Source organism: Volvox carteri (genome assembly GCF_000143455.1).
Source record: "Volvox carteri f. nagariensis unplaced genomic scaffold VOLCAscaffold_34, whole genome shotgun sequence".
Classification (NCBI taxonomy): Eukaryota; Viridiplantae; Chlorophyta; class Chlorophyceae; order Chlamydomonadales; family Volvocaceae; genus Volvox; species Volvox carteri.
In genome coordinates, this window is record NW_003307577.1 from 824818 (window position 1) to 846677 (window position 21860).

General features: G+C 57.4%; 1 protein-coding gene across 1 annotated transcript in view; it reads right to left on the reverse strand.

Annotated features, from left to right (window-relative positions):
• Nucleotides 1–11376: 11376 nt before the first annotated feature.
• Nucleotides 11377–21860, reverse strand: part of VOLCADRAFT_93917 (uncharacterized protein) — a gene marked incomplete at both ends in the record, with an annotated part of 31232 nt that continues 20748 nt past the window's right edge. The window contains 13 exons of the mRNA XM_002953169.1: nucleotides 11377–11571; nucleotides 14275–14743; nucleotides 14994–15106; nucleotides 15851–15988; nucleotides 16358–16496; nucleotides 16950–17083; nucleotides 17873–18242; nucleotides 18764–18810; nucleotides 19366–19541; nucleotides 20169–20290; nucleotides 20403–20530; nucleotides 20887–20976; nucleotides 21179–21365. Coding sequence (XP_002953215.1) covers nucleotides 11377–11571; nucleotides 14275–14743; nucleotides 14994–15106; nucleotides 15851–15988; nucleotides 16358–16496; nucleotides 16950–17083; nucleotides 17873–18242; nucleotides 18764–18810; nucleotides 19366–19541; nucleotides 20169–20290; nucleotides 20403–20530; nucleotides 20887–20976; nucleotides 21179–21365 — 2308 coding nt within the window. The remainder of the gene's footprint in view (nucleotides 11572–14274; nucleotides 14744–14993; nucleotides 15107–15850; nucleotides 15989–16357; nucleotides 16497–16949; nucleotides 17084–17872; nucleotides 18243–18763; nucleotides 18811–19365; nucleotides 19542–20168; nucleotides 20291–20402; nucleotides 20531–20886; nucleotides 20977–21178; nucleotides 21366–21860) is intronic.

A 21860-nucleotide genomic window follows, 5' to 3' on the forward strand; every position in this document is an offset into this window, starting at 1 on the left:
GACGGCGGCATCGGCAGCTGTAGCCGGGGGGCAAAGGCCCGTAGCAGTCAGGGCGTCGTCGACGTCTGGTCCCAACGGGATGAGGCCGCCGCTGCAGCTACCGATGTTGGTGTGGGTGATGGTTGCGGAAACGTAAGCGATGGCAGCGTGCTGGGTGCGGCGGCGGCGCAGGGGATGGTGGTGGAGCAGCCGGCCGGACATGGCCTCATGGCCCCGATGCCGGTCCTGGCAGTCCCCTACTCTCACGACCACTATCACAACCACCACTACCCACACAATTACGACCACCACCATCAACAGCAACAGCATGACGTTTTCCCGTCAGCTGTTGGACGATACCACAATGGGTCGGGGGGCGCGGCAGCGGCAACGGAAAGCGGCGGAAGGAGCGCCAATGAAAGAGGCGCAACCAACGTGGACGCAGCCGCCGGTGCAGCGGCCACGGCGGGGTCCACAGGATCTCAAATCGCGTCCAAAGCCACGGGCGCATCCGTAGGGGCGGATCAACGGCTTGCCAAGCAGCAACAGCTGCTACAGCAGTTGGAGTCTGTGCGGCAGCGAAAGGACACACAGAAACAGCAGCTACAGCTGCTACGTTCCGAACTGGGGCTACAGCCGGGTGGTTACGGCGATGGGAAGGGTGATGGCGGTAGTTGGCTCCCGGTAGCCTCGGGAAGGTCCACCAGCTGGGTAGGCATGACGCAACATTGCGGTGGGACCAGTAGTGACCCACGGGTCCTTGGAGAGCAGCTGCTGCCGGGCGCCGCGCCCGCAGCCCCATTCGGTCCTCCGCGTTTCCTTTCATCCTCGGCCTCCTCCATCCTGGCGAGCTTGGAGCCCATGGCGCGGCTGGCTCGGGGTAGTCCCCACGTAGGATTCGGCCAGCCACCTCAGTCGTACTGGTCCACGGGCATGGGCATGGAAGGTGGGGCTGATGCCATGCCCCGAACTGCGGAACACGGCTCCACTGTCTCCACGGCAATGGCAGCGGCGGCAGCAGCAGGTTTCCTTGGAGCACCTGGCGGCGGCCGCGCCGCTGCCGCAACGCACGCCAGGGCTGCACACGGGTTGACCTTTGGGCCCGGCGCCACTACCGCCATTGGTGTCGGCGGTGGCGGAGGCGCGGATACGAGCGCGCGAGCGGGTGGCCTGGGTGCCGTACCGGGAGGGGCACCAATCCTGGTTGGGAGCTCCGGGGGCGGGGGCGGGGCCGGGGTGGAAGGTGGCAACGTCCTGGGTAGCGGCCGCCCAGGTACCCAGTTCTACGGTTCACACTACCGGGACCACCAACTGGGGGCAGGTGTGCCCTCCCAGAGCGTGGTGGGTCTTAGTGGAGGAGAAGGAGGAGGCTATGGGAGGTGGCTCGGGGATGGGAATTACCTGCCGGGCCCCAAGCAGCTCCAATATCAGGACCGCAAGCAAAGCCAGCAAGGTCAGCCGGACATCAACACCCTTCGACGGCAAATGCAAACCGGCGGCGCTGCGGGCGGACTCCTGCATGCGGCCACCACTCGTCCCGAGTGTACGACATTGGCAAGCGAGGGGGAGCTGCAAGGTCTTCTAGAGGAGTTGGCGAGCACGGCATTTACGGCAATTGATAAATGTGGAATGGCTGCGCTGCAATCCTCCTGTGGTGGGGGCCGCGGTGGAGGTGCCATGACGGTGGGCGAGCTTGCGGTAGCGGTGCCGCCGGAGGCGGCGGCGACAGCGATGATGCCGGGTGGTATTGCATTTCCCGGCGAGGCTGGGCCCAGGGGCGCTACTACTATGACAGGTACAGCTACAGTTGGGCTGGCGGGGACGTACGGCACGGACATGATGGCGAAGGGCCATGCGATGGCGGACGATGTGGAGTGGGCGGCGGTGGCAGCGGCGCTGGAGAGCGGCTCGCAGGTTCGTCTAAACCGGACAACAAACACTGCCAACACCGTTCAGCAAGCCCAGCAGCAGCAGCAGCAACTTGCCCACCAACTGCAGTCGATAGAAAGCTGGGGAGGTCCATCTGCAGCTGCACTTGCAGCAGGCAGCGGCCCCGATCAAGCTCATCCTGGCCTGCAATTGTTCGGAGACAGGAATGCCGGTGGCGGTGGCAGCGGCGGCAGCGGCGGCAGCGGCGGCGGGCCACCCTACATTGCCCGTGACCACATGACTCGTGTGACTTTGAAGATGATGAACTGCTTGCCGGACGAGCTGCCGCCCAACTTGGGTGCAAACCTCCAGCGCTGGGTTTCGAACAGATCAGCTGCGGAGGTGCTGCAAGCGTGCATGAGACCAGGTACAGGAGCCATGTACGGGACGCGCACGGACGTACACGTACATAAGCGGCCGTATGCATTAGCAAATGGCTGTTCGTACTGTATACGTACCTATGTGCATCGCTGCGTACAGCAAATGTGTGTGTACGTGTGTGCGTGCATGTAAGCGTAAAGCATTCGGGTAAAGACGATGCTATTTCGGTACCTGGTTCGTCTTGCCTCTTGCCCTTCTTGGTGTATCGTCCTCTGTCTCCCCTGTCTCTCCCTTCTAACGCTTCCAACTCGCCTGTCCTATCGTAAAGGCGGGTTAGGAGGGTGACATCTCGCCAGCGTGCCTGGGCCGATTTGCCTGGTTCCGTAGCTCCCGTCCCCCAGCTCGACCACCCTACCACCGTCTGCTGCTTTTGAGCAAGGCACTGGCGCTTTGAACGTTGACAGTTTACCTCCTTGCTTCTTGTATGTTGACTCCCGCCCCCCCCCAACCCCCCCAAACTCTCCCACCACACACGCAAACACACACACACACACACACACACACACCTGGTTCCCCAGGCTGCTTGGAGCTGCTGGTGGATGTGGTGCATGTGCGCTCCGCCCACGAGCTTGCGGCGGCGTTGCTGGCCGAGGGGCGAGCCGAGGATGCGTGGACAGCTCTTAAAAGGGTCATCACCCATAAATTGGCGGCGGGTGGGTGGTGGTGGCCCCGGATGGTGCTGGTGGGTCCATCCACTCCCGAACACATGCCGGCCCCAACAACCACTACCCTGCTCAAGTACTCGCGCTGCGCCTAGCCTGCCTCAGCCAATGGTGCATTCCCACATCCAAACATAAACAACTCCGTGTGCTTCACTTTGTTCGTATTCGTACTTCAATAGGGTTGTATATCTTTGTATTCGTACCGCATTTTCACGAGTGCAGCCTCGGACATGTGTACATGTACGTTGTCGTGCATTTCCGTACAGACAATGAAGTGGTTCTGGAGGTGTGCAACCTTGTCCTCAGCGCGACCCCCGGGAGCCCGGGGGGTGGGGTGCGCATCCGCACATGGGAGGAGGCGGCGGAGGCATTCGCCGTAGCTGACGGCAGCGCCAGCGTGGTAACGCACGCCTCCGCCGCCGTCGGCCCTGCCGGGTCCTCGGAGACCGCGGCGATGATGACGACAACAGCGGCGATGGGCAAAGAAGCCGCACGGAGCGGTACAACGGATTTGGCGGCGGCGGTGATTGCAGCGGGAATGAAGGGTGGGCCCAGGGGCCCATCTGCCGTACAAGCCCCCGCCACAGCTGCCCCCGTACCACCCCTGGACTCTAAGCGGCAGTCCTCCCAGCCCGTCATCTTAGACAGCTCACTGGTTGCGGTTCGGAGCGGTGAGGGACGGGGTTTGGTTGGGTCCGTGGTGGGGGCAGGAGTGGGTTTGACACACATATAATGTGTGGGTTTGACATACATACAAACACAGATATACACACTTACACACGCACGCACGCGCGCACACATGCAGACGCACATTCTTCGCGCAGTCATCCACTTCACAATAACAGAAGCCCGTGCTGCTCCGCTGATCTACTTTCTATTGGTGAATATGCTCCTTGGCGCCATGCTGGCCAGTTCCTATTCGCGGCCCAGTCCTTTGAAACGTGAACATATGCACAGGCCATGACAGCTGTCCTTGCCACGTGCCGGGCCTTGTTAACTGTATCACCACTCGGTGTGTCTACCATATGGTACCGTACATAGCATATGTCCACACATGTACATCTTGTAGGAGTAAAACGACCGCATAAACCTGCTCAGCATAACCATGGGCTCCCTCCATGCGGCCCGATTTCTCGCCTGCCAGTCGCCGTACCTTGCCGTACGTGGCTTGGGAAATTCCAAAGAGCTAAAGACGCCGTGCACGCTGCTAAAGGCGTTGGAAACTCTTCCCTGATACCGTTTTTCCGCTCCTTAGCTGCTTAGACCCTTCGCCCTCCCTTGCACGACCTTGTTACTAATCATACGGAGTCATCGCTCACACATGACACCCCCTCCACCGATTACGTAGCTCTCTCCCCGGGGGGGGAGGGTTCCCGTTGGTCAGGGGGCCGCCAAACGCCATCTGACTTCCCCTGGAGCATTCCCCTTTGCCCGCCTCCCTGACCCTGACCAACCCCGGCCAACCCCATTCCTGTATCCCCACATACACACGTCAGCAACGGCCCTTACATTCACTCTGTACGGCAAAGGCCTGTCAGACGATGACGTGGACATCCTAGGCCGGATGAGTGGTCAAAACTTGCAGATCACAACCCGCAAGCTGCTGACGACGACGCCGACGACGGCCCGGACTGCCACGGCAGCGGCGGAGCATGTCTCGCGCATCGCCGTGCTCGTCCAGCCTGTACGGCAGGGCGGCATGTTAATTCTGGAGCCGCGGCGGGGCCGGCTGCTAGGCGGTTGGTGGCCGTTGGTGGTGGTTCCGGAGCCTGAGGTAGTGGGGGAGCTCAACGCGATGGCGCAGGAAGTGGCGGTGGCCGCAAACGAAGCGGAGGCCGAGACAGCGCAATTAAGGAGTGCGGGATCTATGTACGGCAGCACACCGGGCTGGTGGGTATGGCATCGTGCGACAGCCCTTACGGGGCTTCCGAAAGCTTGAGGGGTCCGTATCATCGTACATCGCTGACTCAAAACCCTAGTTGACCGCGCACGGCCTGCTTGGCCTTATTCTTTTCTACGTATTGTCTATCTATCATAATTGGCTTTGGCCTTCACCTCTCAGCTGTCTTTGTCACCTCTTCAGTTCATGGCCCCAAAGTCCTGATGCCGGGAATCCGTAATGCCAACGACTCCCACATCAAAAGACCCACTGGACCATTTTTCCACTATTCTTTCCTTTCCAGGCTGCGGGACTTCCTGGTTGATCTCGGTCAGGTCCTTGACTGGGTGGGCTGGAAGCCTCTGAAGGAGAGCGAAGGGGACCCCCCGTCTGCTCCTTTTTCCCCTGTGTCGGGGTCGTGCTCAGGGGAAGTGTGGGGCAGCGGCGTGGCCGATAGCCCGACCCCTACGGCGATGGTGGGTTGCTGCGATACGCAAACTGGGGCTTCGGGGACTGAAGAGTGTTGAAGGATTTTAGGGGCTGTGAGGAATTCTGAAGGTGCTCGAACGAGTGAGGTTGTTTGAGTCAGTTTAGTTCTCGGAGAGGGAGAGGGAGAGGGAGAGGGAGAGGGAGAGGGAGAGGGAGAGGGAGAGGGAGAGGGAGAGGGAGAGGGGAAAGGATTGAGAGAACTAACAGCGGAAACACACGCTCGTCACACCGACCGCTGCTTCGTACCCGTCATACCTCGTCCCAACTCTACCCTTCCTAGCTCCATTCCCGCGCTTGCGTGTTCCCGCCCTCTCAACCTGCCGTCCTATTAAGTTCAAGTCTTTCCAATTCGACAAGTGCCGTACATACCCCGCCATACAACCTGCCGTCATACCGGCTTGCTGACTCGTCGCCTGTCCGCTCCCTTTCTTCTGGAAACCCACACACCATGTGCTGAAAACCCCCTCCTAAATGGACACCAGGGGGTCAGCGATGGCGCAGTCGTGGCCGGCAGGACACCTGGCGTTGGCTGTGCCGACACGGTGGCGGCGTTGCCGGGCTTCCGCGCCGAAGCTGCGGGCCCTCAACCCATCGAGAACCATGCTTTTACTGCTGGTACCGCTGCTCTACAGCCGAACAGAGTGTTGCAAGCTGCTGCGGTTCATGCACCCCTAGCCATTGGAGCCGCCGCACTGATGGTGCCCCGCAGGCGGGGCCCCATGGACAGGGCGCCAACGGCGGCGGCAGGAGCATCTGTGGAGACCTACAACCTTGCTGGTGGCGACAGTGGCAAACAGGTGCAGTCGCCGTTGTACGGCGTATCCCATGGGTCAGTGTCGGCGACGCCCGACGGCAGCTGGGCCGTGTCGTACGGTAGCGATATGACTGCCGGCGGGTCGCGGAGCGTGGGGGAGGGCGTTGGCGCTGCCGGCGGCGGCGATGGTGGCTGCCGTCTGGGCAGCGGTGCTGGAGAGAACAGCGATGAGGAGGACCGCAACGGCGGATCGGCCGCCACAGCCAGGGCATTGGCAGCGTTGCGGGACGCGGATGCCAAGTTGGAGCTGAGGCTGTCGTTCAAGGCCTGTCGGTTGCTATCGTTCTGTGTCGTACGGTAAGCACCTAACGAACTGTAGTAATTAAACGGAAACCTAACCGATAATGACTACATGTCACTTGCGGAAAACAGCTTCCTCTCCTTCAGCGGAAACGACGGTCTGCAGCCGGGTCCTGTTGACGAGAGCATTAGAGCGCGAAAGCGCGGCCGTTCATCTTCCGCCGTTCTGCCACCAGTCGCCCGTCTCGTTGCATTGAAACTAACCGCACACTCCAGGCCCTTTGAACCGATTAATGCACTTGAATCCTCCGGGGATTCGATAACCCGCCTCCGGGAAAAGGACCCGGCGGAAGAAGGCGCTCGGAGGGGAAAGGGGGGGGAGGGGAATGGGCGTAGGGAAGGAAAGTACCCGTGGGTGCGTCTGTATTTATGTCTTCTTCATCCGCCTAAACCCCTTTTGGGGCCTTGTGAGTCTTGTGCGTATTGCTGAACCTAACGCTGTAATGGCTGTGTGGTAGCTGTGACAGCGACGTTTGTGGCCGGCCGGTTGGGTTGGTGTTGTGGTGCAGGGGCCTCGTTCACACGGCTTCGCTGCTTTGGCGCCTCCTCCAAGTGCAAGGAATGTCGCCAGACAGCATTCATGACCACGCGCTGTACAACGGCGCGGGCCTGCTGCTGTGCGCCGTACAGTCTCGCTCGGGTCCCATGGTGGAGGAGCTGCTCAATCGCGATACTGACGGCAGTTGGGCGGCTTTGCACGCCCTGCGGCTGGGTACGACGTGCAGTACGGCCTAGGTTATGTCAATCATGCATGAATGTACGGCATGTGCCATATGAGTACGTCGTACATGTATCTAAACATGGCAACTGTTGAGATTAATATATTTACATCTGCTTACGTGTGCATATATGTGGATATATTGTGCGTATGCTGCCTAATTTTACTCAGCTTCCCCAACTTTTTCCCCCTCGACTTTTCCAATCTCTCGCCATTGAGCTAGTCAGTCCGTAACTGACAGGAGCATCAGCAGACTGCGCCATCAATGTCGCAATCGGACACCGAAACCGAACCCTTCAGCTTTCCTTGCCTTGGTCAGTTTTACCCTCTTCTGGGTTGCTAGTTTTCAGTTTTTATTTGTGGTGGGATCTGCGGTGCACTCGGTATTGTAATGTGCAAGCTCAATTCTCCGGTATCCGCCCGTGGGGGCCTTGCCGTTTCCCCCCTCCCTCCCTTCATAGGGCCCTCGGGGCTGTCACCCCTCCATGTGGCCGCCACCCTTCCTGGAGGGTACGATGTAGGGGCGGTGCTGCTGGAGCGGATTCGCGGCGGGGCCCAGCGCTGGTTTCTCCTTCGCGGCGCGTGTGGCGGGCCCACACCAGCACAACTGGCGGCGAGATGCGGAAACGACCGACTCAACACACTGGCCGTAGAACTGGTGCAAAGGGATGTTGCCGCCGCTGCCGCCGCCGCCGCCGCAGCAGCAGCAGCTGCAGCAGTCGGCAGCGGCGTCAACGCTAACAGCGGCCTCGGCGCCGGGGATGGCAACGAGAGCGCCGGCGGCCGTAGCCACGCAGGGCAGCGGCTACAGCCGGCGGCGCTTGCGGCGGAACGCGGCTTTACTGATACGAGAGCTTGGAGCAGTTCTTGGGAGCAGCAGGTGTGCCACCGTCAGCCCTACCACTACCATCAGCAGGTGCTGCCGCCGCCGTTAGACAACCAGCAGCAGCACCACCACCGTCCGGATCGGGGTCAGGTCCGGAGTCTTGGGAACTTGATGGAGGCGGGGATGCCAGGGCGATTCGGGCAGGGCATCATCGGTGCGCAGCTGTTGGAAGCGATAGCAGAGTTGGGGCTGCTGTGGATAGGTCCGGATACGGCAATGGTTGCGACGGATGAAGCACCCGTTTCCGCAGCCGCAGCAGCGCCACAGTTGGAGGCTGACGTCAGGTACCCGGAAGGGCGCGGCAGCGGCGGCAGTGGCAGAGGCTGCGGCAGCGGTAGCGGCGGCGGCAGCAGTGACAGCGGCGGCAGCGACAGCGGCAGCAGCAGTGACAGCGGCAACGGTGGCAGCAGCGTAAGCGATGCGGGCAGCGGCGGCGGCAGCGGCGGCTCGCTCGTACGCCAGCGACGGCCGGGAGCACTGGCGCCGGCGGCAAGGCCATCCGATGCCGTACAGCCCCAGGCCGGCGGCGGGGCAGACAGTGATCGCAGCAGTGGCGGCTTCCGGCGGCTGAAGGACCTGATGAAGGGCTTCCTGTACGGCAGCAGCGGCAACGGCAAGGCGCAATCTTCGCAGACGCGCTAATTTACAGCGTGCACGTTGGCGACTGCGGGTGGTGGCGGGTGGCGCGATGGTGGGTTCTACCTGGCTATTACGTATCGGTGCGTGGGACCTCGGTAGCGGACACACCGACAGACCGACGTCCGCGGAGTCCGGTCTTAAGGTTAATTTCTTCCCGGCCCTCAGTACACCTCTTGCCACTAAATCCCCCGCTGCAGCAGGGCAGCCAGCAGCAGCTACGATAGCAGGTGCGACTGAGGACGAATCAGCAGCGGCAGTAGCAGTAGCTGTGGCAGTAGCAGCTCCAATAGCAGCGGTAGCACCTGCGCCAGCTGGCAACTGGCACACCGAACCAAACACGCGACATGTCTTATCTATCACAACAGTAATCCGGACGCACCGCTGGTTTAGAGCGCAGGGTGGGATGGGAGACCTGGAAGGTGTAAGACGCGAGCCGTGGGGATTGGAGCGCAGCACGAGTGTCGCAAATGGCAACCCAGCGGCTGACAGTTGCGGGTGGCGCGGTGTATGCTGAGAGTCGTTTTAATGTCCAATTGCCCTTTTGTAAGTGTTAAAAAGGGTTCGGGGGACCCCGCTTTTTTTGTGAGAATGAAAAGGGAGTTTGGTGAATTGAATTTGGAAAAGCAAGCATGCAAATTCACGACCATTGAAATAACGATAATAACATATTTTTATTATTTTGCATCAACAGCGCGAACCTTAGCATTTCCCAGCGACCTTCTTGTTAGCTACCTCCGGGGGAAGGGGCTTCCCGGGGTTCCTGTGTTGCCGGCAGTGCTGGGCCCGGGGCCCAAGTTGTCGGGAGTGAAGGTGATGGTACTCAGGCTGCTGCTACTTTTGCTTCATAGGTTCCGGCTGGCCACTGAACGGCATGGAGTTATATCCGTCATCACGCGCCCTTACAGGACGTGCTGTGATTTACTCATGTGCGAATGTGTTCGCGGGTGCATTTTTTTTGCGAAGTCCTGGCATGCTTACCTTGCATGTGTTTGTATATAAATGCATCTCTTTCTCGCTGTGTGTGTGTGTGTGTGTGTTTGTGTGTATGTGTGTGTGTGTGTGTCTGTGTGTATCTGTTACATATCGATCCGGGCCTGGCGCTGGCCAGGGGCACTAACCGCACCTAAACGGGAATGACCCCCGAAGCATGGGATGTGTCATCGGTCAAAATAATAACCGTTGTCAATGCAAGGCGCCATCACCTGTTCGAATCGTCTAGCCTGTTTCATATACCAGTACAGATGCCAAGCAACCTCCGTTTCACAGAGCGCATGCTCTACAGCTGCGCGACCTACCAAAGCACTCACACCGGTGCCAATCGCCACCCTATCCTTGCGAACTCTGCCGCCGCCCGGGGTTTCGTTATTCAACCACTATCTGGTATAAACCCTGGTCCACGCCCTATGCAGAATTATTCCTCCGCCACTGCTCTGTGGCAGTGTACAGATCAGACATAACAGGCATCCACGCCAGCCGCCCAGCGTCTCAACGGAGGGACCCAGTGGCTTATCTCAGCCTTCGACACGCCGATCTATTTCACCCGGGTGGGGAACCAGCGGCGGAATCCGAACCTAAATCTTCCGCCAAAGCTAGATACCGTCCCTGGGATTCGAACTCCAATCTTACCAAATGCGATGTTGGTGGAGACGGAATTGGGGTGAAGACTACCCGGGAGAATTAATGCAGGTTCCCTTTCTTGGTACAGCGCATATTGGGTATTTGACAAGCCGTATTGTGATGTACGTACGCTGTCGTCCTCATTTGCATTTTGTCCACACATGTATAATATGTTGTGTGTATGATGTATGAAACAGGGGGGTATATTTTCACCCGATGCAGCTACCCTGCGAAACCCAGCCTTTCCCGGTATTTCGGGCCACCCCCATCTAGTCACCCTAGTCAACTTCTCAGTGGATCGCTCAGGTTCCGCACCCACCACCAGCATCCAACGGGTCGACAGCGGCCCAACTCCATTCCTGGTCGGCTCGCAGGTTAACTTTATCCCAGGTCAACACCGTCCATCTACTAGGGGTGCAATACCTGCCATCAACGGGAAATCCTCGACCCAGAGGTCACAATCCCGGGATCTCTCGGGGGCATTTATCGCGCATTTCCAGTAATGCCTTAACCATATTATGTGAACATGTATGTACGTGTTAGCGTGTATGTCCAATCTAAAAGGAGGATGGCATGATATAACGATGGTTGATGACAGTCGCAGATAGAGGAGGCGTCCAGTCGTACTTCCGCGTCTGGACCGAACTTCCGGTACCGCACTGACCGGGACGAGATCCATGTCGCTCTCTCCCTTCCCTCCCTTTGTTCCCTCTCTTCCCTGCCTTCCTTCCCTTCCCTCTCTTTGTTTCTTCCTGCCTTCCTCCCTCCCCTCGCTTCCCTTCCTCCCTTCTCCCCTTTCCCTCCTTTCCAATCCGGTTCGCTTGATTGCCTTTCTGAACTGAATTGAAGCCGTTCACCTGCAGCATTTTCGGTACCTTCCCTGGACTTCGCCAATCTGTACTGGATGGCTATTTGCATGTTTCAACATTGTCAATGGTCTTTGCTCCGGACGATGTTCATCGGTTCTTGGCTCTTGATATTCGTTTTTTGCCTCCGTGTTGGATGTGATGATGAGATGGTGATGGGATTACACACACACGCACACACACACACTCGGTTCGATCCAGCGCCTGCTTGCGGACATCAGCCCAGAATGGCGAGGAGCGGCAGCAGAGGTCCTGGACCACCCAGAGCGTACAGCAGGACTCCGAGGACGCCGAGGACGTGGTACATGCGCGACTGGTGGGCCATGTCGGCTGCTGGCGGCTGGGAGCCTCGCTGCACGTGAAACTGCGCGGCCTCATGGTCAAGCTCAGTCAGGACATATGTTTGTGAGTTCTGCACGACGATGGGCAGTGTGATCGTCGTGTAACGTGTTGTCTGGATCCGGAAACGGTCTTCCCAACTTCACGGAGGTTCAAGTGGAACGGCAGGCAGTAGGTGAGTGAGTAGGTGTGTGAAGCTTCTGACCGTTCGGGCTGACACTGGCCAGGGAGCCCCAACGGTGTGTGTTAACCTGCTGCTGAGCCATACAGGCAAATGCTAAGCAGTAATCGTTTCTGATATTGTGCGGGTGAAGAAATGTACTTATGGTTCATCAGCGAATGGCGTTAATGGCTGATGAACGACGCAAGGCCGTGTGCACCTGGGGGGGAAAGGACAACGCAGACCTATACAAAACAACTACATCATATCATATCATATCATATCATATCATATCATATCATATCATATCATATCATATCATATCATATCATATCATATCATATCATATCATATCATATCATATCATATCATATCATATCATATCATATCATATCATATCATATCATATCATATCATATCATATCATATCATATCATATCATATCATATCATATCATATCATATCATATCATATCATATGTATTAAAGGACTATTAAAGGGTATCAGAGAACAGAGGCGAGTGGCTAAATGCGCGCTACTGTGATAGCAAGCAGATCACCACCACATCCATCACCTCCATTCCTACGGCTTGTCCCGTAAACTACCACAACGCCGACAAAGGGTCACCGCGCCTTGAAGCGCATCATTTTGAGGGAACGAACGACAGACCGGCAGACCGATAGATATGCAGACTGACAGACAGTCAGACGGACTGCGTGACTACTGGATGATCATCGTGTTCAGAGCCTCGGATTGCCCAAACCTAAACATCGTTCCATCACTGCCTTCCTTTCCCGGTATTCATGTCTTATCCAAAGCCCGCACCAACCAACCAACCAACCAATCAAGCAGCTCTCAGGACCCCGATGACCTTCACTGATCCTCAGATTCATGTAAACCTTCGGTAAAGGGCCCAAGCCCAGGAGGATGGGAGGAGGAAGCGGACCCCCCAGGGGACCTCAAGCGTATCAGAAATGTGTAATATGTTTGTATGTATGTATGTATATGTGCGCGGAGTTCTGCATTTTGGAAGTGCTGGCAAAACCAAACACCGTATCCTCCAAAGCGCGTATAAGGAATGAATGAATCGGTAGCACAGCGCGCGTGGGCCGGTGGGCGCGGTGAACGTACAGGCATGGCGAAGCGTGCCTCGCTGCGTACGGTAACGTACGGCGCCGTACAGTGACACTAATATATCTATCTATCTTCATCCCGCAAATGTGCGCCCCCCTACTTAAAATTAAAGTCATCTGAACCTCATGACGCCAGGAGGTCTAGAAACCCAATTCACCGGTCAGTCCGCCATCATCATCATCGTCATCATCATCGTCATCATAAGTTAGTTTCCAGCCAGTCGGGCAATTGGTCCGAAGTAGCAACGGCGCGGCAACAAGATCAGGAATATGAATGATAACGAGTTACGGAGCAAGCAACGGCGCCAACGGTCAACCCGCACAACGGTAAACCCTCGCAATTTCAGCTACTCCATCACAAAAAGTTGTGAAGTAAGCAGTAATAATATCATAAATGGGGCGACGGCAATCGCATTTTTCTATATTATTGGTAGTGTTATCCTCTTAAGAACTATTATTCGACATGCTTATGCTTACTACTACCATAACTCCAGCAGTAGTAGCAGCTGTAGCAGTAGCAGTAGTAGCAGCAGCAGTAGTAGCAGCAGCAAGCATCAGCAACAGTGGTAGCAACAGAAGCAGCAACAGTAGCAGTGACGAAGCAAAAGCAGCAACTTAAGGATCCATCCCGTTATTACCGCTGTTCCCGAGCATTCCGGAAACTTTCCTCCTTCCTTTCTTTCCTCTTCCAGCCCCCAGAGGCCGTAGTCCGCTCTCAGATCAGAACAACGACGGGCACAGAAAGTTAAGGTACGGGCATCGACACACACGTACATACATAAATACTTAAATACATATACACATATATATGCAATATATGTAATATATGTAATTGTGTTCACAACAGCAGCAGCAATGGTAGCAACAATCGCAATCGGACGCCAATCTCTCCGTGTTCAAATGTTTCCCCCCTCCTCCTCCCACACATACACACACACAGACACATAAATTCTTCCTCCATCCCGGCCCCCTCTCTTATCCCCCCTCTTTGGTTTCGGAGCCTGGTGCTCCCTCCGGCGGTTTTCCAGTCCAGTCGCTCGTGGGGTCAGGGGCCCCCAGCTTCTTCCCGAACAACTCCGGCAGGGCCCCCAGCTGAAAGGTCCATCCGTGCATCAGGCCCTGCCAGGCCCTGATGTGACACGCACATATACGAACACATGTGCGCGTACGTGTGTTTGTACATAATAAATGTATAAATGTACAGCCACGGCTAGATGCCTGGAGGCCCTGGCCGTGGCAACATCCTCACTCCCTACATCGTACAGTGTGTTGTGGGGTACGCGGGCCGCGGGGCTTATGACAGGCACAGCGCTGTCCACGTTGTCCGCTATTGCCGTAAGCCGTTGTGTGCTGTTGTAAGGGAAATGAAAAGGCTATGAATGAAAAATATTTTGGGAGTGACGGGATGGTCACACAACCGACGAATACGCACTACACCTCTCCCCCTCCTCCCCCCCTCCTTCGCTCCCTCACTCACTCACACCTTGCCGGTCGCCATCAAGAACGACGACCCACTCCCGGGCCGCCTGACACCGTCTCCACCACCACCACCACCACTCGGATCCAACGGCAGCACCCGGGAATTCGGCCCCAAATACCCCACCCCACCCGCCTCCAACCCTCGGGCCCCGAACCCCGCCGTCGCACGTCGGGACTTGCGTTGCAGTACATGTCGTAAATGAGCACGCAGTACTTGCCGTACGTGTGACGTAACGTCCATCTCAGCGGGCACGTGGCTTAGCAGCCCTGCTAGCCGCATCGCCTCGCGCTCGACAGAGGCAGTGTACGGGCGCAGTAGCAGCAGCGCGTACGACAGGAAGAATACGACAGTGATGGCGAGCAAAATCGTTTGCAGCACTTTGATCGAGTTGTAGCGGGAAATGGAAAAATCCACAAACAGCTGCGCGCTGCTTTGGAGACCCTCGTACAAGTCCTTGGTGCCGATCATGTACCTGCACATGCGGCAGGAAATCACCAGTACGGCGCTTACGACACTTATGGCACGGTACGTACGACACGTACGACAATCTCGAAAAAGAGGGGCTGAAGATTATTTCCGAGTACGACAGAGACACGCAAAAGAAACCGGCAGGCGCATGCCATAAATAAAATGCACTTTTGTACGTACAGACGCGTATACAGACGTACATGCGCACGCGTGCATCCATACACACACATACACGTTCCCTCCGTCGTACTCACATGGTATTGTAACGCGTGCTGTTATACACGGTATCCAAGTCATCGTCGGACGCGAGCAACGTCATTTCGGAGATGATACGTCTCAGCATCACATCCAGACCGTGATGGGTCACCTGGCGAGGTAGTTGGGCGGTTAGCGGTTAGCGGTTGGAGAGTGGGGGGGAAAACATGGGAAGCCATGAAGGCGGGACGGCGGTGTTTACGTTCATGAAAGGGGGGGGTTCAACGTCTGTGCTCTTACAGGCTGCAGGAGAGAAGGCGCTGGGGGAGAGAAGGCGCATTCCGGACCCCGATCAGTGGCCGTCGATCTCGTGCTGTGACACGCAAAACATCGCGAGCCGACCAGGAACGGAGTTGGGCCGCTGTCGATCCGGCAGATTCCGTTGGATGCTGGTGGTGGGTGCGGAACCTGAGCGATCCACTGAGAAGTTGACCAGGGTGACTGGATGAGGGTGCCCCGAAATACCGGGGAAGGCAGGGTTTCGCAGGGTAGCTGCCACGGGCGAAGATACACCCCCCTGTTTCACACATCGCACTAATAGCAAGATGACGATGGGATGGAAGGAGTGCCCGTTTTGTGTATACATGTATGTATGTATGTATATATGTATGCATGTATGCATGTATGCATGTATGGATAGATGTAATAAAGCGGATCCAACCCACCGCCCCGCTTCTCAGTACGGTTAGCTCACACGCAAATACACACACGGGAACGCGTACATGCACGCACATATACACAACAAAAAATGGAACACACAAATACATGCCCATACCCACGGGCACACGTACACGCACTTGACACCCCGGGCGGCGGCCCCCTCCCCCTCCCCCTGCCCCCTCTTTTGCCGCCTCACCTCGTAGTAGGGGCTGTCCGGTGTGTAGCACTTGCTCTGGTCCCAACGAAAGCACCTCTCCTCGGTGAAGAAGTTTCCCGCGAAGGAGGAGCTCTCGAAGGTGGAGGCGGGGACGGCCTTCTGAAACACACTGCCGGCCTGTAAGAAGTTTGACATGGGGATGGGGATGGGGATGGGGATGGGGATGGGGATGGGGATGGGGATGGGGATGGGGATGGGGATGGGGATGGGGATGGGGATGGGGATGGGGATGGGGATGGGGATGGGGATGGGGATGGGGATGGGGATGGGCTGCATAACAGGAAACGAAGGCACACCAGGTGGAGCAGAACACCTCCACCCCACTCCACCCCACCCCAACCCCCTATGTATATATGCGTCGCCATCGCGTCGTGCGGCTCGTCCTCCGCTGTCGCTCAGTTTCTCCCGCCTTCCTGCCTCCGCTGTCCGGTCATCCTTGCCCTCCCGGCCCCCGTTCATGAGTCCTCCCCCTCAGCCCTCGCCCACCTGCGTTATTGACAGGCCGCCGTACATCAGCGTGTCGTACTCGCTCTGCAGGTTTACCAGCTCCGTTTGCAGTACATTCCGGTAGAAAGCCATTTGGCTGGTTCCGGGGCCGCTGGTGACCAGCAGGAACGCCGTCATCCTGTGCGCGCGCGCGCGCGTGTGTGTGTGTGTGTGTGTGTGTGTGTGTGTGTGTGTGTGTGTGTGTGTATATGTGTGTGTGTGAGTGTGTGAGAGTGTGTGTGCGTGTGTTTTGGGAAGGGGGAGGAAGAGCGGGATGGGAGAAAGGCGCGGGAAAACAATGTTGGAGAAGGGGGGAGTAAAGAGGCAAAAAAATGAGACGAGGACCACCTCCGTAAGAAGCGGATGGTGATGCAAACAGACCGACAGACAGACGGACAGACAAGCAGGTAAGCGCAGGTAAACAAGTTTATGTATCAGCACGTGAGCGAATTCACGTTCTGCAGGTGGCAGTGTCGCTGAAAACCCAATCCAAGCGGTGACGGTGGTAATGCACCTACCACCCTCCCCGCTCCACCCTTCCCTCACATACATACATACATTCACATTCACACACGTACACAGCCAGCCTCACCGTACTCGTGTGTATCGATATATGACATGTGAGGCCATATTGAGAGAGGCAAGAGGGCCCTGCATGCCGTTCAGCTGAATGAAGCTCACAGCGCCGAGGGCGATCAGCGCCACCTCCCACAGCAACAGGGGGATCTGGGGGCAAGGGAAACGTGTGCATGCGTGTGTGTGTGTAGGGGTGTAGGTTACATGCATCTGACCGGGCCTAACACTGGCCAGGGACTGCTGCCCAGTCCCAACGCAAAGACCGCCTAAGCTCTCTCGCGCGGACGGGAGAGGGGCGTGAGGGGCCTATATGCCCTCTCCTAAGCAGCCGAGAGCCGCAGGTCCGTTAGCTCCGCTCTCCCCCCCGGGGGTGAGAGGCGTCGCACGCTCTCACGAGTCAAGGCTACGTCACGCGAGTTTGCGCACTGAGCCTCTGAAACACACAACAAGACTCCCCTCTCCCTCCCCGGCCTGATCCGGCTCTCGGGGGGGAGGGGGATCCACTAAGAAAGAGGAAACCCGGAAACCCCACACGTGTGTACGTGCGTGTGCGCGTTTGTGTGTCAGGAAGCGCGTGTTTTAAATAGCCGCATTGGAGTTTTGATCGTCTGAGCTGCGAGCTGAAAATGGTGAGGGTGGTACAAGATTGCGTGTGCGTGTGTACGTCTGTATGTGTCGCGATGGGGGGGAGAGGATGGACAGGAGTCAGGGATTTGCGCGGTGGGGTAGGGGCGGGATAATCCCCAAGGGTTTAACAGAAACGGAAAACAGAAACAGAATCAAAGGCCGATTCATTCAGGGAAGGAAGGAAGAGCAAGGGAAGACAGGGAACAAGGCAACCACCCGGCCCGGCCACTCCACAGCTCCCCACAAGGCACAGCTCATTCACCATCACCCCCCCTCCTTCATCCCGTCACTCCTCCACCCGACCCAACACACCATGAACTTTATCGTGTTTCGGTAGCTAGGAACCAACTCCTTGCCATTCACGTGAAGCCGACCTCCCCTGGAGCTGCGTACGACACCTGTACTGCTGCCGCCGCCGCCAGCGGAGAAGCCCCGCCGGCCCCCGGTTGGCATCCCGTCGCCACCACTACGCCCGTTGGTGATGGTGGGTCCAAACCCTGCTGAAATCCCGCTGTCCGGACGGTGTGTTTCGGACGATGGCAGTACGACGCCCGAGGGGCCAAAGCGCAGAGAGGGGTCGACATCCTGATTTGAGAGGTGGTGGGTAGCGTTCGAGTAGTCGTACGGCATGGCGCCGCCAAGGAGTACGGCACCAGGGGGCGGTACGGCCATGTCCATGGACCTTCGACGGTAGCGCCGCGTGGCGTTACCGGGATCGCGTATTCCAATGCCGTTATTGTTGCCGGGGGTGGCGGTGGCGGTGATGGAGGAGGGAAAGTGGGATCCGCCGCCGCCGTCGTCGTCAAATTCGTCTTCGCTATCATCGCGACCGCCTCCGCCAGCGTTGCCGCCGGCGCCTGTACCGCCTCCGCCGCCTCCGCCCCTGGTGGGGTGATGAGCATTCAAAAACCAAATGGGGGACCGTCCGGGGATTTGAGGTGATAGTGACAGTAATGCTGGTAGTGGTCGTGGTGGTGGTGGTAGCGATAGTGGTGCTCAATCCGCCCCGTCCCCACCATGTACACACACAAACAAATAGACTAACAAACAGACAAACAAACTGACAAACAAACAGACAAACAAACAGACAAACAAATAGACAAACAAACAGACAAAACAAACAGACAAAATAAACAGACAAACAAACAGGCACCATAAAATCACATACACACACGCACGAGCGCCCGCCTCCTTCCTCCGCACCCGTCAGCCGCGGCGTCGTCTTCCTCGCCGTCCTCATCGTCACTGTCCTGTGGGCAGTACGGCAGTACGATGGTACAATTCACTGGGAGCGCAATACCGTGCGCCATGCTGGGAGCATGCGGTCGCATGTGCCGTTGTGCTTACAGACATACAATACGGTTAACACTTAACCAGCGCCTTGAAAAGAGAGCAACCGGGGAAACGAGGGGGAGACAGGGCAGGCAGAAAGAAAAAAACACAGCCGGACACGGGCAACAGCCGAGCGCCACTCCATGCGGCAATCCCTCCCCTCCAAAGGTGCCCGTCATGTCAACCATGTGGACAGGAAAGCGCGGGAAAAGCAGGGCCAGGGGAAAGTGGGGGATGAGGACATGGCTCCCCAACCCGCTACCACCACCGCCACCATAACCGCCGCACGCCATTGCCACAACAAAACATCGGGGAGACAATCTGGTTTCACAACCTGAACTCAATACCGCATTTCACCCAGCAGCTCCTCTATAAATGTTACGGCCTGGGAGGTACGACCCGAGGTTGTCATAGGTACGTCGTAGCCCCATAAAACTAACATTATTGCCGTACACGGTCTTCACATGTCGTACCTCTACGACAACGATGGGCCGGCTAGCTAGAACTCGCAGCATAGGCCCCGGGATGGCCAGGCTGGTGAGCAGGCCACCGCTGCGGACTTGTTCGACTGTACGGAGGAGGACGAGCTCGTACACAATGCAGGCGAGCTGTACGCCTGCCGCCTCCACGGCAAGCATGATAATCAGAGCTGCAACGGCAGAGCGGGGAGTTGGCGGTTGGATGGATTCTGTTGCGAATTCTGTTGGGGCACTGAAAGGGTTGTTGTTGTTGTTGTTGTTGCCTTCTGAAAGTCGTACAGCAGACAGCTTAGCGACACCTCTTAAAAGTCTTATGATGCCAAGTGATGAGACTGTACGGCGAATGACGCAAAACACTTTTCCTCAGCTGAGCTCGACGTGATCAAAGAAAAAAGAGTAGACATCCCAATTAAACACCAATTAAATTGAAGGGGACAATCCAGTAGGAAAGCATCATCATGGCAGAAAGGCTGAAGGCTGGTAGATCAGGAAAAGAAAGCCAAGGGGGCCCCGTGTGTGTTAGTCCCCAGGTCGGGGCGCCAGGTGTGCTGGGATCAAGGGCACAGAAGGTTCCAAACAGAGGGCGGAAACAGCCCACCTTCATGAAGGAGGAGGAGGAGGAGGAGCGAATACACGTGCTCCCAACCAACGAGGGTGAGAGGGTGGAGGAAAGGGCGTGTGGAGCGGTGAGAGTGAGGGTGGAGGGTACTTACTGACCCACACATTCCCCCCTTCACTCCGCCCCGAGGGGCCCCACCCCCCACCCCCGTCCCCGGTCCGTCGGTCGGTCTCCTCACCTCGCTGCACCTTCTCCACCTCCCCCCAAGCGTAGCTGACCAGGTAGTCCAGACCGGCCGTGTAGCCCGCGAAGACAGCCCAGGGCCCGTTGGCAATCACGAACTTGAACGCACGGTGATCCCTGCGCGCAGTTGGTTAGGAAGTACCCCGATAGTACATACATGCATGCATACAGCATACATACATGCATACATGTACAGAAAGAGATGCGCACGCAGCTACCCAGAACTCACGCTATCTGGCCTCCCGCCTTCAGCCCGTAGTACAAGATCTCCCGTGCAGTCGCAATGAAGCGGTTGCCCAACTGCCACACACCCGCCGTCTCGTTGACCCACGTGGGCGGTTGCGTGTCGAAGTACGCCTGGGGTGGGGGAGGAGGTGGGGGAGGAATGCACAACAGCAGCAGCAGCAGCAGCAGCTGGAGCAACAGGGAGTGAAATTGGGGAGGAGGATAGGGGCCTGGCAGCACACAGCACGCAGACACACCACCGCCATTTCCCTCATCACGGCTCAGACCATTAAAACGCATCTACGTAAATACGCACACATACATACATACATACATACATACATACATACATACATACATACATACATACATACATACATACATACATACATACATACATACATACATACATACATACATACATACATACATACATACATACATACATACATACATACATACATACATACATACATGCACACACACACCTTGTACGTCCCCGTGGCACTGGTCCACAAGTAGTAGGCGGTGGGTTCCTTGATCTTCCTGGGGAGAGAGCCCGAGCCCAGGTACGTGCCCTGGCGGGAGGGAAACCGGCGGGGGGGGGGGAGAGGGCCCCAGGGTAATTGAGAGGGAGCGCGGGGAGTGAGGAAAGGGGTTGGAATACCGCACACCAGGGGTGTTGGGGCCGGGGGAAAAGGCGGGGAAACACATGCACCCGGGTATGATGCAAAACACACATCCACACATCCACACATCCACACATGCCCAGCCCCCCACCTGATGGTAGCTCTCCAGGTCATCCAGCGCCGCCCGCAGGTCGGAGAGGGTGCTGGTCAGGGGGGCCTCGCACACACTCACAGGAGCTACACCGGGCCGGGAGCAAAACTCCGCCGCAGCTGCCTTGATGGTGGCCAGCTGACCGCGGTCCGCAGCCAGCGCCAGACGATGAACCTCTCGCACGTTGCTGTGCGTGTGTGTCCCGCGCGCGCGCGTATGTGTGTATATGTGTGTGTATCGCAGGTGTTTTAGGTCGGGGAAAGGCGGGTTTTGCGTGTGTGTGTGTGTGTGTGTGTAAGAGAGAGCGAGAGTGGGTTTAAGGAAGAGTACGGAACGAGGAAAGGGGAACTGCTCCGGCGCGCGATGGGAAAGAAGAGGCGAGGTGGAAAGGGGGACGTGTTAGGACTGGGTGCAGACAATGGGCTCTATATACAGGAAGTGGGGAACGTGTACTTTAGGGTGGGGTGGGGGGCCGGGGGGGGGGACTAGGAGAACCGCAGGGGGTGGGGAGGGTGGTGGCGGACTGGCGGTGGTGGTGTGTTTACATCCCGAGTGCCTGAAGCCCCGGGGGGGGTCGACCTAGCCGTGTTAACAACGTGTTTTACGCACCGTCCCACTCGAGAATGCCAATATCCTCAATACAATTCGAATCCCGGGCGCCATTTCCCCCCCCCCCCCGTTT